Source organism: Rhinoderma darwinii, chromosome 3, assembly GCF_050947455.1.
Source record: "Rhinoderma darwinii isolate aRhiDar2 chromosome 3, aRhiDar2.hap1, whole genome shotgun sequence".
Lineage (NCBI taxonomy): Eukaryota > Metazoa > Chordata > Amphibia > Anura > Rhinodermatidae > Rhinoderma > Rhinoderma darwinii.
The window spans coordinates 47602646-47625301 of record NC_134689.1 but is presented as its reverse complement, the minus strand read 5'-3'; the positions used below and the strand labels follow the sequence as shown (position 1 = coordinate 47625301).

Genomic DNA, 22656 nt, shown 5'->3' with positions numbered 1-22656 from the left:
TGGGATAGAGATACGTCCTGTTTTGTTTTATTTATTTTCTGTCTTAATTTTTTGCTTTAATGTCTGAATGTATGCCCTGTTTGACTAGTTCTTTAGCTGCGGTCACTTTCTTATGTGTTCATGCAAGTGGTTTTCTTTTCTGCTGAATATTTGGAATTTATATCTTCCTGCCATATTGCACTTTTGCATACAGGTGGTGATCGTTTGTATAATGTGATAATTGTTTATTGTTGTCAACAAAAATTCAAAAATATTTCTTAAATAAAGAATTTACAAAAAAAAATAATTCTATAATATATGATATTCTAGTTTTTTGAGACACAAAATTTTGGGTTTTCATTACTTTTTGAATTTAATTACTGAAATAAATTAACTTTTTTTATGATATTCTAATTCATTGAGAAGGACTACTGTGTGTGTGTGTGTGTGTGTGTGTGTGTGTGTGTGTGTGTGTGTGTATATATATATATATATATATATATATATATAGCTAGAAGTATATGAGCTTGTTGGGCATCCCATTTCAAAACCATGGCTGTTAATATGAAGTCGGGTTCCATTTTGCCCCTGCAACAACCTCCACTCTTCTGGGAAAGCTTTCCACAAGGAGGATTTTGGTGTGTGTCTATGAAATTTGTGACAATTTAACCAAAAGTATGAGAGATTTATAAACAATCCCTTTTTGTTGCTCGCTTCGTACACTGGGGCACAGTCATGCTGGAACAGGAAATGGCCTTTCCCAAACTGTTGGAAGTATACAATTGTGTAAAATGTCTTTTGTATGCTGTAGTATTAACGTTACGCTTCACTAGAGGTAAAGGGCCTAGTCCAAACCCTAAAAAATGCTCCAGTCCATTATCTCTACTCCAACAAACTTCACAGTGCGGACTATGCATTCTGGCATGTGTCAAACTCAGATTCGTCCATCAGACGGCCAGATAGTGAAATGTGATTTATCATTCAAAAGAACACGTTTCCACTGCTCCAGAGCCCAGTGGCAGCAGGCCTTACACCACTCCAAACAACGCTTGGCATTGTGCATGGTGATCTTGTCAGGGATCATTACCATGTATATTGTTTGCAAAAATATTATCCTTACATATATATGTATATATATCAGTATATTACACAAAGAACTGGAATGTAACAAAATGGACCATGTATCAGGAACACGTCTATGGAAGACACCGCCCCTGGAATGCAAGAGGAGTGTACAGAAGAACTTACTGCTGAGGAGCCAATAGGGTTTAAGCACGTCCCACCTTCCTACATGGAAGTTTTTTTGTGTTTCTTTGTTCTTTAAAAAAGTTCAGTTCACTTCCTACCTCACTGAGGGAGGATGTCTACCACCATTCGTCTGTTTGGTACATATCTTCCATGCATGCCCTCAGTTCCAATTTACAGAGGTGGCTATTCGGTGTGGAATAACAGGGAGAAGGAAGTTTGCCCTGACAATCTTAGGCTTCTGTGTAGATGATTAACCATCGGAACACTGAGCGGGCCTGCTCTGTGAAAGTGCGTGGTCTACTGCTTCGTAGCTGAGCTGTTGTTACTCCTAGACGTTTCCACTTTATATTAATAGCATGTACAGTTGACTGGGGCAGATTTAACTTGTGGCAAAGGTGGCATCTAAAATCACTGAGCACTTTAGTACCACTAATACTATCAGCAATGTTTGTCTATGGAGATCGTATGACTGTATGGTTGATTTTATGCACCTGTTTGCAATAAACGATCTATGTGTATTTAAAAGTCTGTCTAATTTAGTAAGATCCCAAAACATTATTAAAGAGATTTTTGTAACCGCTAAGGACCACTGAATTTCTTTAGTAGTATTTTAGGCATGTAAGTATGGTGATAGTACATTTTCTACTTGATGCTAATAATTAATATTACAGTACTAATGGGCACAGTTTTGTTTTTTATTTGAACGATTATAATTTAATACTGGATACATCATATGAAGGATATCATCTTGGAATAAAATACAGGTGCACATGGCATTCATGGAATAAATGTAAAATATTTGTGACAGTAATGTTTTACACATAAAGCCACGCATGCCCTATGCCATTCAACGAGAACTGTTCCTGCACATCATCTTCATATCTACCTGCAATACCACTTTGTCATTATATTAATTAATTCAAGTTACAAAATCTGAGCAACAAAATAAAATAGAGAATAAAATGTACAGGACTTGATAGTCATCAATCAATGTATTGTGATAGCCAGCGGAATCCTTCCCCGTAGCCTTGTCTCTTTAGTATGCTGCACATGAAAACTTCAAGAGGTCTTGTATTCAGCAGCTTTAAAGGCACTTTTCCCTAAAAATGTAAAATAAAATTTATATGATCCTTAATAATTATAGAGAAAGCAAGACTTCTAAAACACACTTGAAAAACAATAAGCAAAGATTCAATTATTAAAAAACACTAATAACAAGGATTAGTAGTGTGGCAAACTTCACCTCTTACAATAGAGTAGTTAAAATCAGACCATAGTCAAATTGACAGTGGAATTGGGCATCAAGAAGATTTAAAAATTCACAGCACACTTTAAAATCTGCACTAATTTTTTTCCTACTGCGTTTGAATGAGATTTTCATAATGTGGTGGATTTCTTCTGTCTAGATCAGGGGTCTCAAACTCGGCCGGGTAAGTGGGCCGCATATAGAAAAAATGGGAATTTGACGGGCCGCATTACTTTCAAATTTGATACAATACAAAATTATTGTTAATCAATTAGTTATTTGAACTACTATAACACTATATTACTATAATAATACCGCTAGGTTTAAAATTTGAGATATTTCTCCACGTGCTTATTTCAACAATCCAGCTTTCCAGTTTAAGTGTCGCTAAATGCAGATGCTGCCGCAGAGTCTTCCGTAGATGCTGCCGCAGAGTCCTCCGGAGATGCTGCCGCAGAGCCCTCCGCAGATGCTGCCGCAGAGCCCTCCGCAGATGCTGCCGCAGAGCCCTCCGCAGATGCTGCCGCAGAGCCCTCCGTAGATGCTGCCGCAGTGTGCCCTCCGTAGATGCTGCCGCAGTGTGCCCTCCGTAGATGCTGCCGCAGTGTGCCCTCCGTAGATGCTGCCGCAGTGTGCCCTCCGTAGATGCTGCCGCAGAGTGCCCTCCGTTGATGCTGCCGCAGTGTGCCCTCCGTTGATGCTGCCGCAGTGTGCCCTCCGTTGATGCTGCCGCAGTGTGCCCTCCGTTGATGCTGCCGCAGTGTGCCCTCCGTTGATGCTGCCGCAGTGTGCCCTCCGTTGATGCTGCCACAGTGCCCTCTGCAGATGCTGCCACAGTGCCGTCAGGGGCTTGCCTAGAGCTGGCGTCCCGGAGCAGAGCCGCTTCTGGCACTCTGCCTGGGATTCCAGCTCTGCTCCTGACATCACTGTCCATATATAGACAGAGATGTCAGGGGCAACCCCAGAGCTGGAGTCCCGGGCAGAGCGCTAGTAGGATCTTCCTGGGACTCCAGCTGGGCTCCTGACATCACTGGGACTCCTGTCTGGGGAAGCCCCTGACATCATTGTCGATGTATGGACAGCGATGTCAGAGGCTTCCCCAGAGTCCCGGAGCAGAGCCGATAATAGAGCTCTGCCCGGGACTCCGCTCTGGGGAAGACCCTGACACACTGTCCACATATGGGCAGCGATGTCAGGGAATTCCACAGAGTCCCGGAGCAGAGCCGACACCAGCGCTCTGCTCGGGACTCCGGCTCTGGGGAAGCACCCAGACATCGCTGTTCATATGTGGACAGCGATGTCAGGGAATTCCACAGAGTCCCGGAGCAGAGCCGAGACCAGTGCTCTGCTCCGCTCTGGGGAAGACCCTGACACACTGTCCACATATGGGCAGCGATGTCAGGGAATTCCACAGAGTCCCGGAGCAGAGCCGACACCAGCGCTCTGCTCGGGACTCCAGCTCTGGGGAAGCCCCAGACATCGCTGTTCATATGTGGACAGCGATGTCAGGGAATTCCACAGAGTCCCGGAGCAGAGCCGACACCAGCGCTCTGTTCGGGACTCCGGCTCTGGGGAAGCCCCAGACATCGCTGTTCATATGTGGACAGCGATGTCAGGGAATTCCACAGAGTCCCGGAGCAGAGCCGACACCAGCGCTCTGCTCGGGACTCCGGCTCTGGGGAAGCCCCAGACATCGCTGTTCATATGTGGACAGCGATGTCAGGGAATTCCACAGAGTCCAGGAGCAGAGCCGACACCAGCGCTCTGCTCTGGGGAAGACCCTGACACACTGTCTATATATGGGCAGCGATGTCAGGGAATTCCACAGAGTCCCGGAGCAGAGCCTGTACTAGCGCTCTGCCCGGGAATCCGGCTCTGGGGAAGCCCCAGACATCGCTGTTCATATGTGGACAGCGATGTCAGGGAATTCCAGAGTCTCGGAGCAGAGCCAATACTAGCGGCTCTGTGTCCCGCGGGCCGCAGATGACAGCCCCAGGGGCCGCATGCGGGCCGTGGGCCGCGTGCTTGAGACCCCTGGTCTAGATCCACTTTGTGAGTTTTTCTTTGTGTAGAAGATCTCATATATAGCCCTAACACATCAAAAAGGAAGGGATCTTTTCAGACTTCGTTATGCGGCCCTATGAATTTTAGTTATGTCTGAACTAAAGCCTTAACCCCTTAAGGACGCAGCCTAGTTTGGGCCTTAAGGCTCAGAGCCCATTTTTGAAATCTGACATATTTCACTTCCCGCTCCTGGACGTACTATTAGGTCATGGTAACCATAGCGTTCGCGCTCCATGACCTAATAGTACGTCTCGGGAGTAACGGCCGTTTCGGATGTCCTCCCGACACATACAGGAGCTGTGACAGCTGCTGTCTTGTACAGCAGCTGTCACAGCTCCTACAGCGGGGACCGATCGCTGTGTCCCCGCTGATTAACCCCTTAAAAGCCGCGTTCAATAGAGATCGCTGCGTTTTAGGGGTTAAGCTACCATCGCCGGCCTGCTACACGATAGCAGCCGGTGATGGTGACTATGGCAACCGGACACCAAAGAATGGCGTCCGGCTATGCCATAGACGGAAGCCTAGTGGGTCCTGACAAAGTCAGGACCCACTATGCTTGCTGTCAGTGAGTAGCTGACAGCTCTAATACACTGCACTACGCATGTAGTGCAGTGTATTAGAATAGCGATCAGGGCCTCCTACCCTCAAGTCCCCTAGTGGGACAAAGTAATAAAGTAAAAAAAAAGTTAAAAAAAGATGTGTAAAAATAAGAAAATAAAAATTTTAAAAGTAATAAAAGTAAAAATCCTCCTTTTTCCCTTATCAGTCCTTTATTATTAATAAAACTAGATAAATAAACAAATAAACTATACATAATTGGTATCGCCGCGTCCGTAACGGCCTGAACTACAAAATTATTTCGTTATTTATCCCGCACGGTGAACGCTGTAAAAGAAAATAATAATAAACATTACCAGAATCACTTCACCTCCCAAAAAATTGAATAAAAAGAGATCAAAAAGTCGCATGTACCTAAAAATGGTACTGATTGAAACTACAGTTCGTTATACAAAAAATAAGTCCTCGCACGGCTTTATTGATGGAAAAAGAAAAAAGGTTTTGGCTCTTAAAACATGGTAACACAAAAAGTGAATGATTTTTTACAAAACTTATTTTATTGTGCAAACAGCATAAAACATAAAAAAAACTATAAACATATGGTATCGCAGTAATCGTATCGCCCCGCAAAATAAAGTGAATATGTCATTTATAGCGCACGGTGAACGCTGTAAAAAAAATAGAATAAAAAAACAATAGTAGAATTGCTGTTTTTTAGTCACCACGCCGCCTAAAAATAGAATAAAAACTGATCAAAAAGCCGCATGCACCCCAAGAAAACTACAATGAATTCCTCAAGGGGTCTAGTTTCCAAAATGGGGTCACTTTTGGGGGGTTTCCACTGTTTTGGCACCACAAGACCTCTTCAAACCGGATATGGTGCCTAATAAAAAAGAGGCCTCATAATCCACTAGGTGCTCCTTTGCTTCGGAGGCCGGTGCTTCAGTCCATTACCGCATTAGGGCCACATGTGGGATATTTCTCAAAACTGCAGAATCTGGGCAATAAGTATTAAGTTGCGTATCTCTGGTAAAACCTTTTGTGTTATAGAAAAAAATGGTATAAAAAGGATTTTCTGACAAAAATAAATATGTAAATTTCACCTCTACTTTGCTCTAAATTCCCGTGAAACACCTAAAGAGTTCATAAACTTTCTAAATGCTGTTGTGAATACTTTGAGGGGTCTAGTTTCTAAAATGGGGTGTTTTAGGGGGGTGACTAATATATAGGCCCCTCAAAGCAACTTCGCTTCTCCTAATGAGCATTGCCTACTCTAAGACGACCCCAGTTTTGACCATTTGTATAAACGGAGACCCCTATTAGACCGTTTCAGTGCCCGGTTTTCCCAAGCATACACCCCCGAGAATTGTATTTCAATTGATGAGTCCTTGGTACATTTTAAAGGGAGGCTTCAATTCCGCCAGTACCTGCCGGATAGGAGGGCAAGGTATGGCGTGAAGATGTATAAGCTGTGCGAGAGTGCATCAGGGTATACGTACAAAGTTAGGATGTATGAAGGGAAGGACACTAGTGCTCAGCCCCCAGAATGCCCCCCCCCCTTACTGGGAGTTAATGCTAAAATTGTGTGGGAATTGGTGCACCCACTGCTGGACCAGGGTTACCAACTCTACCTGGATAATTTTTATACCAGCTTCCCACTCTTCAAGTGCCTCGCTTCCAGAAGTCCTGCAGCATGCGGCACTGCTAGAAGAAATCTGAGAGACCTCCCTAAGACTCTGCAGGGCAAACACTCAGAAGGGGTGAGAGCAGGGCACATTCTAGCAGCAACATATTGTATGTCAAGTACAAGACAAGAGAGATGCCACAACAGTACCCATGTACCTGTACGAAGTACCAGTACAGAAACCCCCAAACCAGACTGCATCCTGGACTACAATAGGTACATGGGAGGGGTGGACTTGTCAGATCAAGTCCTGAAGCCCTACAGCGTCATGCGGTGTGGTATAAGAAGCTGGCCGTGCACATCATACAGATGGCATTGTTCAATGTGTACGTGCTACGTCGATGTGCAGGCCAGACGGGAACTTTCCTGGAATTTCAAGAGGTGGTTATCAATAAACGAATTTTTAGGGACCAAGAAGGGGGGGCACCCAGTACTTCTGGAACCGGGGTCACACGCATCGTACCAGGGCAACACTTTCCAGGAGAAGTTCCCCAAACTGGCAAGAAAGGAAAAAGTCAAAAGAGGTACAAAGTTTGCTATAAGAGGGGGATAAGGGAGGACACAATATATCAATGTGACACGTGTCCCGAAAAACTAAGGCTCCGTATGAAAGAGTGCTTCAAAATGTATCATACATCCCTTGATTTTTAATCTACCCCAGTTTTACTTACCCCGATGCACTCCCCCCTCATCTTTCCCATCTGAGCCCAGCCGTGTGCCCAGGCAGCTGATAACAGCCACATTGAGGGTATTACCATACCTGTGAGAACCCACATTACAGTTTATGGGGTGTATGTCCCGGTAAAAATGCTCACTACACCTCTAGATGAATGTCTTAAGGGGTGTCGTTTTTAAAACAGGGTCACTTCTCAGAGGTTTCAACTGTACTGGTACCTCAGGGGCAGGGGCGTAGCTAAAGGCTCATGGGCCCCGGTGCAAAAGTTCTTATTGGGCCCCCCCCGCGCAAACTTCTCATGGCCGACGGTCCGCAGCTTTCAGCTGCATCGCTGGGTCTCCTAAGTGACCCAACAATGCAGCACTAGCAGCCGGGGGCGTCACTAAGGACTTAAAATGTCAGGGGAAATAGCCCCAATGCATATGTGTCCGCCCAAAAAAAAAGTATGTGTGTGCGTATGTATAGGAGACAGCATAGCATATCTATAGCACTACGACCCTATAAACTATGGATAGGATTAGATACATTGGCTCAGCAGACAGTATCACACATGATAGGATTAGATACAGTGGCTGAGCAGACAGTATCACACATGATAGGATTAGATACAGTGGTTGAGCAGACAGTATCACATATGATAGGATTAGATACAATGACTCAGCAGCCAGTATCACACATGATAGGATTAGATATAGTTGCTCAGAAGGCAGTATCACACATAATAGAATTAGATACAGTGGCTCAGCAGACAGTATCACACATGATAGGATTAGATACAGTGGCTCAGCAGACAGTATCACACATGATTGGATTAGATATAGGGCCCAGCAGACAGTATCACACATGGTTGGATTAGATACCCGGCTCAGCTCGCTGACATTGCGGCTCCAGCGCTGGACCCAGGAAAGGTAAGAATAATAATTTTGCTTCTTTATGTGTTACTGATTATTTTTGTGTGTTTGTGTTTTTTTACAGGTTCAGTTGTTGGACTTCGGATACGAGGACTTCAATGACGGCGTTTTTTTATTCTCAATAAAATGGTTAATGAGGGTCGTGTTTTTTTATTTCAATAAAATATTTTTTCTATGTGCTTGTATCTTTTTAAACTTTATTATCACCGCCTTAGTAATGGCCGCTGGCAGATTGACAACCTCCATTACTAAGGCGGTGCTTAATGTTAGCAGGTGCAGAGGCTAACACTAACCTCCATTATTACCCTGGTACCCACCGCCACCAGGGGTGCTGGGAAGAGCCGGGTACGAACCAGTACCCGACTATCTGCAGTGACGGTCATGCATCGGGGTGGCCGCAGGCTGGTAGTATTAGGCTGGGGAAGGCCAAAAACAGTGGCACCTATCACCCTGGTAATGCTGCCTGCTGCTGCTGTGTTGTATCTGGCTGGTTATGAAAATTGGGGGGGGGGACCCCACATCGTTCTTTCCAATTATTTTTTATTTTTATTTTTTTAAATGATGTGGGGTCCCCCCCATTTTTCATAACCAGACAGATACAATAAAGCAGCAGCAGCCTAGCATCACCAGGGTGGGAAGGGCCACTGTTTTTGGCCTTTCCCCTCCTGATAATACCAGCCTGCGGCCACCCCAGTGGCCGACCATCACTACAGATGGTCAAGTACTGGATGGTACCCGGCTCTTCCCAGTACCCCTGGTGGCGGTGGGTACCGGGGTAATAAAGGGGGTTAGTGTTAGCCTCTGCACCGGCTAACACTAAGCCCCGCCTTATCAATGGATGCTGTCAATCAGCCGGCGGCCATTACTAAGGCGGTAGTAATATAGTTTAAAAAAAAACACAAAGATATAGAAAAAATATTTTATTGAAATAAAAAAAACCCGACACAACCCTCATTAACCATTTTATTGATAATAAAAAAAAAAGCCGTCATCGAAGTAGTCCTGGAATCCGACGTAGTCCAACGACCGAACCTGTAAGAAAACACAAAAAAAACAATTAGTAACACATGTGTTAGGCTTAGATACAGGGCCCATGTGTGATACTGTCACAAGGTAGGCTTAGATACAGGGTCCAGCAGACAGTAATCTTATACAGTATAAGATTACTGTGTGCTGGGGCCCTGTATCTAAACCTACAGTGTGGTAGGCTTATATACAGGGCCCATCAGACAGGATCACACATGGGCCATGTATCTAAGACTACCATGTGATTGGCTTAGATACAGGGCCCAGCAAACAGGATCACACAATCTGTGATCCTGTCTCATGGGCCCTCTAAGCCTGCTACATCATAGGCTTAAAGGGGTTGTGCAGTCCCTAAACATTGATGGCCTATCCTCAGGATAGGCCATCAATAGCTGATGTGTCGGGTTCCGACTCCCGGGACCCGCAAATCAGCTGTTTCGAAGGGGCCGCAGCGCTCGTACGAGAGCTGCTTCACCTTCATTTCACTACTCGCTCACACTGTGAATCGCAGACACCGATTCACAGTGTGACCGGAATGAAGGGGAAGCAGCTCTAGTGCGAGTGCTGCGGCCCCTTCAAAACAGCTGATTGGCGGGTCCAGGGAGTCAGACCCCGCCAGTCAGGGCTACTTATCTTACCTTCCTCTTCAGCCACGGCGGAAGTCCTGTCCTCTCGATGTTGTGCGCGGCGCATAAGGCTGTGACGTCAGGACCCCCGCTGCGATCCGGAACCAGGAAGGTAAGTACAGTCTGTTACTATAGTAACAGGGGCCCGCGGCCCGAGTTACTATAGTAACTTTTTATTGACGTGGTGTGGGGCGCTGTGGGCCCCCCTGGCTTCGGGGCCCGGTCGCAATTGCGACCGCTGCGACCCCTATAGCTACGCCAGTGGGTGGTACTTATGGCATATACTGTAAATAGGAATACCTCTTTAAGAAAGTAATAAAATACTTGTTGAATACAATTGGTGAGGAGAACTACAACTCACAGCAGGTCCTGAAAACCTACAGGTATCATGGCATGCTTGGAGTTATAGTTCCCCATGCAGGGGAAGGGCATAACAGACAGTAGTTTCTTTGCAAAGTACTGGGGACACTTTTTTCTCATAAGCTGCTGCAGTGCTGCCTGGCTCTTACCTTTGAGTCTGACTATTTCTCTGCTCAGCTCTGTGAGCCGTGATGCAATATGATGGGACCGGGGGAGGGGGAGTTGAAAAGTTAAGTCAACCACGACTCATGAGGCTCCTCCTGCTGCTGCTAGGACCACGACAATTCCCCCCTATGCAGTGCACAGTCTACATGCTGGCCGCTGTAGTACACAGCCTAGTGCAGCCCAGCCAATCAGTATGACCCACACTAATTGGCTGGACTGCAGCAGGCTGCGTAGTATAGCGTCCAGCAAGTGGGCTGTGCGCTGCTCAGGAAGGGGAAATGTGTCACAACTACAGAGCAGGGCCCGCCGCTGGGGATAAAGATGTTGGCGGGTAGCAGCAGCAGCATACTACATACACCGGCATCTGGCATTTGCCAGATAGGCAGCCTGGCCCTGCAGTCGGTGTTAGTGTGGCGAGGGGGGCCTGCGACCGCTGCGACCCCTATAGCTACGCCACTGCTCAGGGGCTTCTGCATACATGACTTCGCACCAGAAAATCCCCAGTAGGCCAAATGGTGGTCCTTTCCTTCTGAGCCCTCCCACGGGCCCAAGCGTCAGTTTATCACCACAAATTGGGCATTGCCGCACTCAGGACAAATTGGGCAACAAAATGGGGTATTTTATTTCTTGTGAAAATATGATATTTTTAGCTAAAACTACATATTATTGGCAAAAATTATATTTTTTTAAATTCCCAGCCCAATTCAAATAAGTTCTGTGAAGAAACTATGGGGTCTAAATGGTCACATTACCCATCATTTAATTCCTTGAGTGGTGTAGTTTCCAAAATGGGGTCACTTCTGGTGGGTTTCCATTGCTTTGATACCTCTGGGGCTCTGCAAATGCGACATGGCACCCGAAAACCAATCCAGCAAAATCTGCACTCCAAAGAACACACAGCGCTCCTTTCCTTCTGAGGCCTCCCATTGGCTCAAACAGCAGTTTTTCGCCACAAATGGGGTATTGCTGCACTCAGGAGAAATTGGGCAACAAAATGGTGTATTTTGTTCCCTGTGAAAATAAGAAATTTTGATAAAAAATGACATCTTATTGGAATAAATGACATTTTTTACATTTCACAGCCCAATTCAAATAGGTGCTGTGAAAAAACTGTGCAGTCGAAATGGTAACAAAACCATAAATTAATTCCTTGAGGGGTGTAGTTTCCAAAATGGGGTTACTTCTGGTGGGTTTTCATTGCTTTGATACCTCTGGGGCTCTGCAAATGCGACATGGCACCCGAAAACCAATCCAGCAAAATCTGCACTCCAAAGAACACACAGCGCTCCTTCCGTTCTGAGGCCACTCATGGGCCAAAACGGCAGTTTATCGCCACAAAAGGGGTATTGCTGCACTCAGGAGAAATTGGGCAACAAAATGGGGTATTTTGTTCCCTGTGAAAATAAGAAATTTTGATCAAAAATTACATCTTATTGGAAAAAATTTCATTTTTTTAATTTCACAGCCCAATTCAAATACGTGCTGTGTAAAAACTATGGGGTCAAAATGGTAACAACAACCATAAATTAATTCCTTGAGGGGTGTAGTTTCCGAAATGGGGTCACTTTTGTGGGATTCCTACTGTTTTGGCACCTCAACACCTCTTAAACCTGGCATGCTGCCTAAAATATATTCCAATAAAAAAGAGGCTTCAAAATGTACTAGGTCCTTCTTTGCTTCTGTGGCTTGTGTTTTAGTCCACGAGCACACTAGTGCCACAAGTGGGACATTTCTAAAAACTGCAGAATCTGGGCAATACATATTTAGTAGTGTTTCTCTGGCAAAACCTTCTGTGTTACAGAAAAAATTGAATACAATTGAAATTCAGCAAGAAAAATTAAATTTGCAAATTTCACCTCTACTTTGCTTTAATTTCTGTGAAATGCCTAAAGGGTTAAATAAATATTCTAAATGCTATTTTGAATACTTTGAGGGGTCCAGTTTTTAAAATGGGGTGTTTTATGGGGGTTTCTAATACATAGGCCCCTCAAAGCCACTTCGGAACTGAACAGGTACCTTAAAAAAAAGGCTTTTAAAATTTTCTTAAAAATATGAGAAATTGCTGTTTATGTTCTAAGCCTTGTAACATCCAAGAAAAATAAAAGAATGTTCAAAATACGATGCCAATCTAAAGTAGACATATGGGAAATGTGAACTAGTAACTATTTTGGGTGGTATAACCGTCTGTTTAACAAGCAGATGCATTTAAATTCTGAAAAATGCTATTTTTTATATATTTTCTCTAAATTTTGCAATTTTTTACCAATAAACATTGAATATATCGTCCAAATTTTACCACTAGCATAAAGCCCAATGTGTCACGAGAAAACAATCTCAGAATCGCTTGGATAGGTTTAAGCATTCCGACGTTATTACCACATAAAGTGAAATATGTCAGATTTGAAAAATGGGCTCTGAGCCTTAAGGTCAAAACAAGGCTGCGTCCTTAAGGGGTTATACCTATCCAAGCGATTCTGAGATTGTTTTCTCGTGACACATTGGGCTTCATGTTCATGGTAAAATTTGGTTGATATATTCAGTGTTTATTGGTGAAAAATTGCAAAATTTAGAGAAAATTTTGAAAAAATTGAATTTTTCAGAATTTAAATGCATCTGTTTTTAAAACAGACAGTTATACCACCCAAAATAGTTACTAGTTCAAAATATTTGTAAAGTATCGATAAGCATGAACCATCAGCTTATTCAGTTCAATTTGGTACACAGGCTTTACTATACGCCAGCCCTTTTGAGTAAGTTCTCGATTAATAAAGCTTCTAACTGCCCCAGATGTGGTGCAGCGGAAGCAAACTATTTGCACATGTTATGGAATTGTATTAAGATTGCTGATTACTGGGATAGAATTTTTAAAACCATTTTGAAAAAAATAGATCCAGATATAGTGTTTCAACCTCAACTGGTACTGCTGGGTGATGATTCCAAATTAAATATTTCTAAGGAAAAAAAATGTGGATTAATAAAACTATTATTTATTGCAAAATTACTAATAGTTAGAAAGTGGATATCTAGCTCCCCACCAGAGTTTAATGCTTGGGTAAATAATGTGAAAATTATAATGAAATATGAGAAAATCTATAATCAAGGCAAACACTGTAAAACCTATTGGGGGGAGTGGTAAGAATTTTTGTTCTTTTTTTTTTTTTTTTTTTTCTTTAACCAAGATCGGTCTTGAGAGGGTGGGGGGGTGGGAGTAGGGGGAAAATGTAAAAATGTGTATAATTGTATTTTCTTTATTCCTTACTTGTATGGAATTTTATATTTTATTGAATAAAAAAATAAATAAAAAAAAATAGTTACTAGTTCACATTTCCCATATGTCTACTTTAGATTTCCATCGTTTTTTGAACATTCTTTTATTTTTCTTGGACGTTACAAGGCTTAGAACATAAACAGCAATTTCTCATATTTTTAAGAAAATTTCAAAAGCCTTTTTTTAAAGGTACCTCTTCAGTTCTGAAGTGGCTTTGAGGGGCCTATGTATTGGAAACCCCCATAAAACACCCCATTTTAAAAACTAGACCCCTCAAAGTTTTTTAACCCTTCAGGCATTTCACAGGAATTAAAGCAAATTTCATTTTTCTTGCTGAATTTCAGTTTTATTACATTTTTTTCTGTAGGTTTTACCAGAGAAATACTACTAAATATGTATTGTCCAGATTCTGCCGTTTTTTTTTTAGAAATATCCCACATGTGGCTCTAGTATTCTCGTGGGCTAAAACACAAGCCCTAGAAGCAAAGAAGCATTTTGAGGCCTCTTTTTTATTAGAATATATTTTAGGCAGCATGCCAGGTTTGCAGAGGTGTTGAGGTGCCAAAACAGTAGGAATCCCCCAATAGTGATGCCATTTTGGAAACTACACCCCTCAAGGAATTAATTTATCGTTGTTGTTATCATTTTGATCGCACAGTTTTTTCACAGTACCTATTTGAATTGGGCTGTGAAATTAAAAAAATTTAATTTTTTCCAATAAGATGTCATGTTTCATCAAAATTTCTTATTTTCACAGGGAACAAAATACCCCATTCTGTTGCCCAATTTGGCCTTAGTGCGGCAATACCCCATTTGTGGTGATAAACTGGCGTTTGGGCCCATGGGAGGGCTCAGAAGGAAAGGACCACCATTTGGCCTATTGGAGCTTTTCTGGTGCTGTCATGTATGCAGAAGCCCCTGAGGTACCAGTACAGTTGAAACCCCCGAGAAGTGACCCCATTTTAAAAACTACACGCCTTAAGATATTCATCTAGAGGTGTAGTGAGCATTTTGACCCCACAGGTACTGTGCAAAAGATAATGCGCAGCAGATAGTGCAGAGTGGGATTTGCAATTTTTTTATATATATATATATATATATATACCATGTCAGTGTCCAATATAGTGTGCTCAGCATGTGCCACCGGAGATATACACCCCATAAGCTGCAATGTCGGTTCTCCCGGGTACGGCAATACCCTACATGTACCCTACATGTAGCTGTTATTAGCTGCCTGGGCACAACACACGGCAGGGCTCAGAAGAGAATGATGAGGCGGATAAGCTGTGCGGAGTGCATCAGGGTAAATTAAAAATGAAGGGACGTATGATAAATTCGAAAACAATCTTTCATACAGAGCCCTGGTTTTTCGGGAAACATGTCGCATTGGTATGTTGTATCCTTCCTTATCCCCCTCTTTGAGCAGACTCTGCACCTCTTTTGACTTTTTCCCTTCTTGCCAGTTTGGGGAACTTCTCCTGGAAAGTGTTGCCCTGGTACGATGCGTGTGGCCTCGCTTCCAGAAGTACTGGGTGCCCCCCGTCTTGGTCCCTAAAGATTAGGTTCTTGATAACCACCTCTTGAAATTCCCGTAAAGTTTCCCTCTGGCCTGCACATCGACCTAGCATGAACGCATTGTACAATGCCACCTGTATGATGTGCACGGCCAGCTTCTTATACCACACCCTCGTTTTTCGCATGGCGCTGTAGGGTTTCAGGACTTGATCTGACAAGTCCACCCCTCCCATGTACCTATTGTAGTCCAGGATGCAGTCTGGTTTGGGGGTCTCTGTACTGGTACCTCGTACAGGTACATGGGTACTGGGGTGGCCATGTATTGTTGTCAATACAAGGACATCTCTCTTGTTCTTGTACTTCACGCTATAGGGAAAAAGGAAACAAAGCGCACATAGTGCATGAGCCTGTATTGGGTGAGAACAAAAGGAAAAAAGTGGTCAATTGTGCTGACCTGATGTTGTTATGCTCGGAGCATAACATCCCAAGGTGCGTGTCCAAGTTAGACTTGGGTAGAGACAGTTGCAGCCCAAATTCCGGTTTGAAGATTGGTAAAAATCCACTATGTAGATCCAGGAGATAGGGAGATAAAACATGGAATATCCGAGGGCGCAGCTGTACTGGAAATGGCTTTTATTTGTACAAGAACAACAACAATGTGTTTCAAGGCCGTACCGGCCTCTTCGTCAGGTTAGGTACAAGTGTTAGGTCTATTCATGATGACTGTGCATTTATAGCTGGCCTAGGAATCAGTACCGGGTTAAGTTATAGGTCAAAGGTCAAAGGTCGATTGTGTAAGCAAGGTACGGCAGTGAGGTATAAAAATTATTCATTTAGAAACAAAACAGTTTTTCATTCATATTAAAGGTATAGACAAAGATACAAAACAAGGATCGTAGGTTCAAAAATATGAATAAGCATTTTTTACAGAATGATAATAATATAAAAATAATAATATTAAAATAAAACAATGATTAAAAAACATTAATGACAATATGTATAAAAGTATGTATAAAAAGATCATAGATGCATTTCAAGTGGAATGTCTCCGCAGTGTGTTTATTCGTTCGTTGTAGTATGAAGTTTTTTATTGTTGTTTTGTATTTTCAATTTAAAACATCGTTCATTCCAAACTTTCAGTGGTGTGTATCATCGTCCTGGTGATAGCAAAGTGCGGTAATGAAGTGTGTAAATAGGGAACAACTTACACACTTCATTACCGCACTTTGCTAATATGACTCATACCTAGGAGCGTCATATCACCAGGACGATGATACACACCACTGAAAGTTTGGAATGAACGATGTTTTAAATTGAAAATACAAAACAACAATAAAAAACTTCATACTACAACGAACGAATAAACACACTGCGGAGACATTCCACTTGAAATGCATCTATGATCTTTTTATACATACTTTTATACATATTGTCATTAATGTTTTTTAATCATTGTTTTATTTTAATATTATTATTTTTATATTATTATCATTCTGTAAAAAATGCTTATTCATATTTTTGAACCTACGATCCTTGTTTTGTATCTTTGTCTATACCTTTAATATGAATGAAAAACTGTTTTGTTTCTAAATGAATAATTTTTATACCTCACTGCCGTACCTTGCTTACACAATTGACCTTTGACCTTTGACCTGTAACTTAACCCGGTACTGATTCCTAGGCCAGCTATAAATGCACAGTCATCATGAATAGACCTAACACTTGTACCTAACCTGACGAAGAGGCCGGTACGGCCTTGAAACACATTGTTGTTGTTCTTGTACAAATAAAAGCCATTTCCAGTACAGCTGCGCCCTCGGATATTCCATTTTTTATCTCCCTATCTCCTTGTTCTTGTACTTGACACACAATATGTTGCTGCTAGAATGTGCCCTGCTCTCACCCCTTCTGAGTGTTTGCCCAAGCAGAGTTTAGGGAGGCCTCTCAGATTTTTTCTAGCAGTGCCACATGCCACAGTACTTCTGGAAGCGAGGCACTTGAAGAGTGGAACGCTGGTATAAAAATGATCCAGGTAGAGGTGGTAACCCTGGTCCAGCAGTGGGTGCACCAAATCCCACACAATTTTTGCATTAATTCCTAGTAAGGGGCTGCATTCTGGGCTCTGAATACTGCTGTCCTTCCCTTCATACATCCTAAATTTGTAGGTATACCCTGATGCACTCTCGCACAGCTTATACATCTTCACACCATACCTTGCCCTCTTACTCGGCAGGTACTGGCGGAATTGAAGCCTCCCTTTAAAATGTACCAGGGACTCATCAATAGAAATACACTTCTCGGGGGTGTATACTTGGGCAAACCGGGCACTGAAATGGTCTAATAGTGGTCTCAGTTTGTACAAACGGTCAAAACTGGGGTCATCTCGGGGTGGGCACTGCTCATTATCCGTATAATGTAAGAAGCGAAGTATTGCCTCATAACGCATCCTGGACATGGCCATACGGTACATCGGGGTGTGGTATAAGATGTCTGTGCTCCAATAGGTCCTAATGAACGGCTTTTTCAGAAGCCCCATGTTCAAGTGAAGTCCCCAGAACTTGCCCAACTCTGCTGCATCTACTGGGGTCCACCTGTGGGATTGGGCATAAAATGATGTGGGGTTCTTAGTAATATACTGTTGGGCATATAAATTCGTCTGGGAGACCATAAGATCTATAAAGTCATCAGTAAAGAAGAACTTCAAAAAGTCCATTTCACTGAGCCCTGCCATATTAAATTTTATCCCTGAGCTGCCCATGTACTCTGGGATTTGGGGCTCATAAATGTTCGGTGTGGGGGTCCAAATGGGTCACTTCGCTCCGGGGCTTGAACTGCGGCAGGGTCATCTCGCTCGGGGGCTTCAACTGTGGTGGTGGTCCTGGGGCGTCTCCTAGGGGGTTCCTCTTCTTCATCACTGGATGAGGAGGTGGATAAATAACTCACCATCCGACGACTCTGTGTTGGAGGCAAGAAATGAATATGCCTCTTCGGCACTAAATGTCCGTTGGGACATGTTTGATTGCTTCCTTAACTAGGAAGAATAGGCTGCTACCTAAACCAGCCAAAAAAATTGGTGTTTTTATAGAACGAGTGGGCTTCCCTGAGACTAAACCTAACTAGGGCGAGGGTTCCTAACACTAAACCTAACTAGATTTTATTTGAACTTCCCTGAGACTAAATCTAACTACGGCGACTATTCCCTGACACTAAACCTAACTAGATTATTTCCGAGCTTCCCTAACACTAAACCTAACTACGGTGACGGGTGCCTTACACTAAACCTACATAGATTATTCTGAGCTTCCCTGATGCTAAATCTAACTACGGTGATGGACCCCCTAACGCTAGATCTAACTACGGTGACGGATTCCTGATGCTAAATTTCCTGACGCTATACCTAACTACGCTTTTTGACGGATCCCTGACACTAACTAACCCTAATACTAAACTAACCAGTTAAATTGTCTAAATTAACTGTTTTTTTTTTACATTTTTATGTTTTATTGTTTTATATGTTTTTCATAAAGAAAAAAAAGAAAAAAATAATCCCCAGGGACCAAGAAATTGGTCCTGAAGACTAAGAAGTGGTCAGTGATAGGTGATCACTGACCAAAAACGTGGGGGGAACACAAGGAGGAAGGGTACAGGAATGGGTAGTGGATGGGAGAGGTGGGATGCCGAAAAAAGTTGTTTTTTAGACTTTTTTTTTAACTTTTTTTAACTTTCTCTTCTCTCTCTCTTTCTCACAACCGCTCTGAACGTCTCGCTATCTCCAACAGATGCGTTCAGGGCGGGAGCGGCAGGATGTGATGTCAGGGAGAGGAAGTGAAGAGACCGATCACCACTATTGGACAGTTACTCACTAACTGACCATTAGTGGCGATCGTGGAGGCGGGACCATCGCGACAGGTGGAAAATGGCGATGCATTTTACTATTCCGTCGCTGAGCGCGAACGTGTTGGTCAGCGCGACGGAATAGTACATCGCTGAGCGCGAAGGGGTTAATGTAGTTGAGAAAAGAGCCTTAAGCCTTGGCTAGATGACTTCCGGTGCACTACAGACGCATCCATTGGAATAAAATGGGCAACAATTGCTACATATGATTTGAGTCATGTGGCTCACCTCTAGCTAGCATTGTGCAGCTGAAGTCCTAGTCTAGCCATGGCCTTAAACTGCCCATACACTTGAGATAGATGTCGGCCGAACAATCATTAGCTTTTCCTCCCGACTCCCCCTTACACATGTATGTTCGACTCGGCCGAGCGTGCATGTGTTTTCAACAGGGAGAGAGCTGCTGCCGGGCTCCTCTGCCAGAGGCCAACAAATGAATTGAGCATGTTGAAACTCAAAATTCCCAAGCCTTTTCTCCCCCAACATCTGCCACAGGGGGAGGGTCCAGACACTATCATACACATTAGATGGTCGCCCGGTCCTGCCGAGATCGGCGGTATTTGGCCACTATACATCTAATGTATATGGCCAGCCTTAAAGAATGCTAAGAGACAGACTTGATACAATTTATCTGTAAGAGACATATCAGTACCTTTCCTGTTGTGTGACCATAAATTCCAAATGTATGCAAAAGTCTCTCCTCACTGATGGCCTCTGGTCTATCAATCTTGTTGCCAAGAAGAAGTATAGGTACACTGCTGATTGTTTCATCAGCTAGCAATTCCTTAAAGACAAAAATTAGGTTATATATTAATTTCATGAGGAAGGATAGTTGGCAGCAAAAACACATACAGTAAAGCAGGAAAAAAGTGCACATATAGTTACATAGTTAAAATGGTTGAATAAAAAAGACACCGGTCCATCAAGTCCATCCTATACTGTAATCCTTACTATGTTGATCCAGAGAAAGGCAAAAATTCCTAGGAGCTGGATGGCAATTGCCCAATATTAAAATTCCTTCCCGAAACAATTTGGAAATCAGAATAAATCCCTGGATCATTGTCCATCTCCAGAATTAGAATCCATAACTTGTAATATTTTATATTACTAGAAAGGCATCCAGGCCTGTCTTGAACTTGTTCCCTCAATCAACCATAGCAACATCTTTATGCAGAGAGTTCCAAAGTCTCACTACTCTTACAGTAAAGAATCTCTGTCTATGATGATGCTAAAGCCTTCTTTTCTATAGACGTAGAGGATGTCCCCTTGTCATAACCTGTACTGTCCAGTCATATATTTGTGCATTGTAATAAGCCATCTTTTTTCTAACAATAACCCCAAGTTTGATCATCTTTCTTGGTACTGCAATCCACTCATTTCCTTAAAGGGTAACTATATGTTCGACAAACTTCTGACATGTCATAGACCCCCACGAATCGCTAAAACTAAGCGGCAGAAGGGCTCATGTGAGCGCTCAACTGCTTTTTTTTTCAGAAAGCTGATGTATCAGAGTAGGGGCTCATAGACTTTCTATTGAGCCCTTACTCCGATACATTGATTTCAGGAAAAAGCCGAACAGAAACGAAGCGGCTGAGCATTCAAACGAGCGCTTCTGCCGCTTTGTTTTAGTGATTTGTGGTGGTCTAAGTGCTCGGACCCCCACCAATCAAATCTTCTGACATGTCACTATGACATGTAAGAAGTTTGTAGAGCATTTAGTTAACCTTTAATTACCTTGGTAGCCCCTCTCTACCAGGGACGATTCTCACTTTTCTGCTGCCTGAGGCAAATATTTAAATGGCACCCCCAGATATTGATTGATATTCCCTGGCAGTAATACATAACTACCGGCCTCCTCCAACTCTTGTGGATGCAACGTTGCCTTGTACTTCCCAAGCATGTGCAGTGCAACGAATTGTATTTCCGGGGATGGTGCAGCAATGAAGACGGGCAGAGTACACCAAGCTCATTACATAAATACAGCACCAGAACAAAGCTCAGTTCAGAAAATACAGCACAAGAACAAAGCTCAGTACAAATATACAGCACCAGAACCAAGATCAGTATTTTAATGCAGCACCAGAATAAAGCTCACTACATAAATACGGTACTAGTACCAAGTTCAGTACATAAATATGGCATTAGTACCAATCAAGCTCTAGTACATACAGTGAAGGAAATAAGTATTTGATCCCTTGCTGATTTTGTAAGTTTGCCCACTGTCAAAGACATGAACAGTCTAGAATTTTTAGGCTAGGTTAATTTTACCAGTGAGAGATAGATTCTATAAAAAAAAAAAACTGAAAATCAAAATTATATATATTTATTTGCATTGTGTACAGAGAAATAAGTATTTGATCCCCTACCAACCATTAAGAGTTCAGCCTCCTCCAGACCAGTTACATGCTCCAAATCAACTTGGTGCCTGCATTAAAGACAGCTGTCTTAAATGGTCACCTGTATAAAAGACTCCTGTCCACAGACTCAATTAATCAGTCTGACTCTAACCTCTACAACATGGGCAAGACCAAAGAGCTTTCTAAGGATGTCAGGGACAAGATCATAGACCTGCACAAGGCTGGAATGGGCTACAAAACCATAAGTAAGACGCTGGGTGAGAAGGAGACAACTGTTGGTGCAATAGTAAGAAAATGGAAGACATACAAAATGACTGTCAATCGACATCGATCTGGGGCTCCATGCAAAATCTCACCTCGTGTGGTATCCTTGATCCTGAGAAAGGTGAGAGCTCAGCCGAAAACTACACGGGGGGAACTTGTTAATGATCTCAAGGCAGCTGGGACCACAGTCACCAAGAAAACCATTGGTAACACATTACGCCGTAATGGATAAAAATCCTGCAGTGCCCGCAAGGTCCCCCTGCTCAAGAAGGCACATGTACAGGCCCATCTGAAGTTTGCAAATGAACATCTGGATGATTCTGAGAGTGATTGGGAGAAGGTGCTGTGGTCAGATGAGACTAAAATTGAGCTCTTTGGCATTAACTCAACTCTCCGTGTTTGGAGGAAGAGAAATGCTGCCTATGACCCAAAGAACACCATCCCCACTGTCAAGCATGGAGGTGGAAACATTATGTTTTTGGGGTGTTTCTCTGCTAAGGGCACAGGACTACTTCACCGCATCAATGGGAGAATGGATGGAGCCATGTACTGTCAAATCCTGAGTGACAACCTCCTTCCCTCCACCAGGACATTAAAAATGTCTCGTGGCTGGGTCTTCCAGCATGACAATGACCCAAAACATACAGCCAAGGCAACAAAGGAGTGGCTCAAAAAGAAGCACATTAAGGTCATGGAGTGGCCTAGCCAGTCTCCAGACCTTAATCCCATCGAAAACTTATGGAGGGAGCTGAAGATCCGAGTTGCCAAGCGACAGCCTCGAAATCTTAATGATTTACAGATAATCTGCAAAGAGGAGT

At 43.1% G+C, this 22656-nt stretch overlaps 1 protein-coding gene across 1 annotated transcript in view; it reads right to left on the bottom strand.

Moving 5' to 3' along the window:
* Nucleotides 1-1908: 1908 nt before the first annotated feature.
* Nucleotides 1909-22656, bottom strand: part of SAR1B (secretion associated Ras related GTPase 1B) — a 147821-nt gene continuing 127073 nt past the window's right edge. The window contains exons 6-7 of the mRNA XM_075859955.1: nt 19870-20001; nt 1909-2327 (exon numbers count right to left, since the gene is read on the bottom strand). Of these exons, the coding sequence (XP_075716070.1) occupies nt 2211-2327; nt 19870-20001 (249 nt within the window). The 3' untranslated portion in view covers nt 1909-2210. The remainder of the gene's footprint in view (nt 2328-19869; nt 20002-22656) is intronic.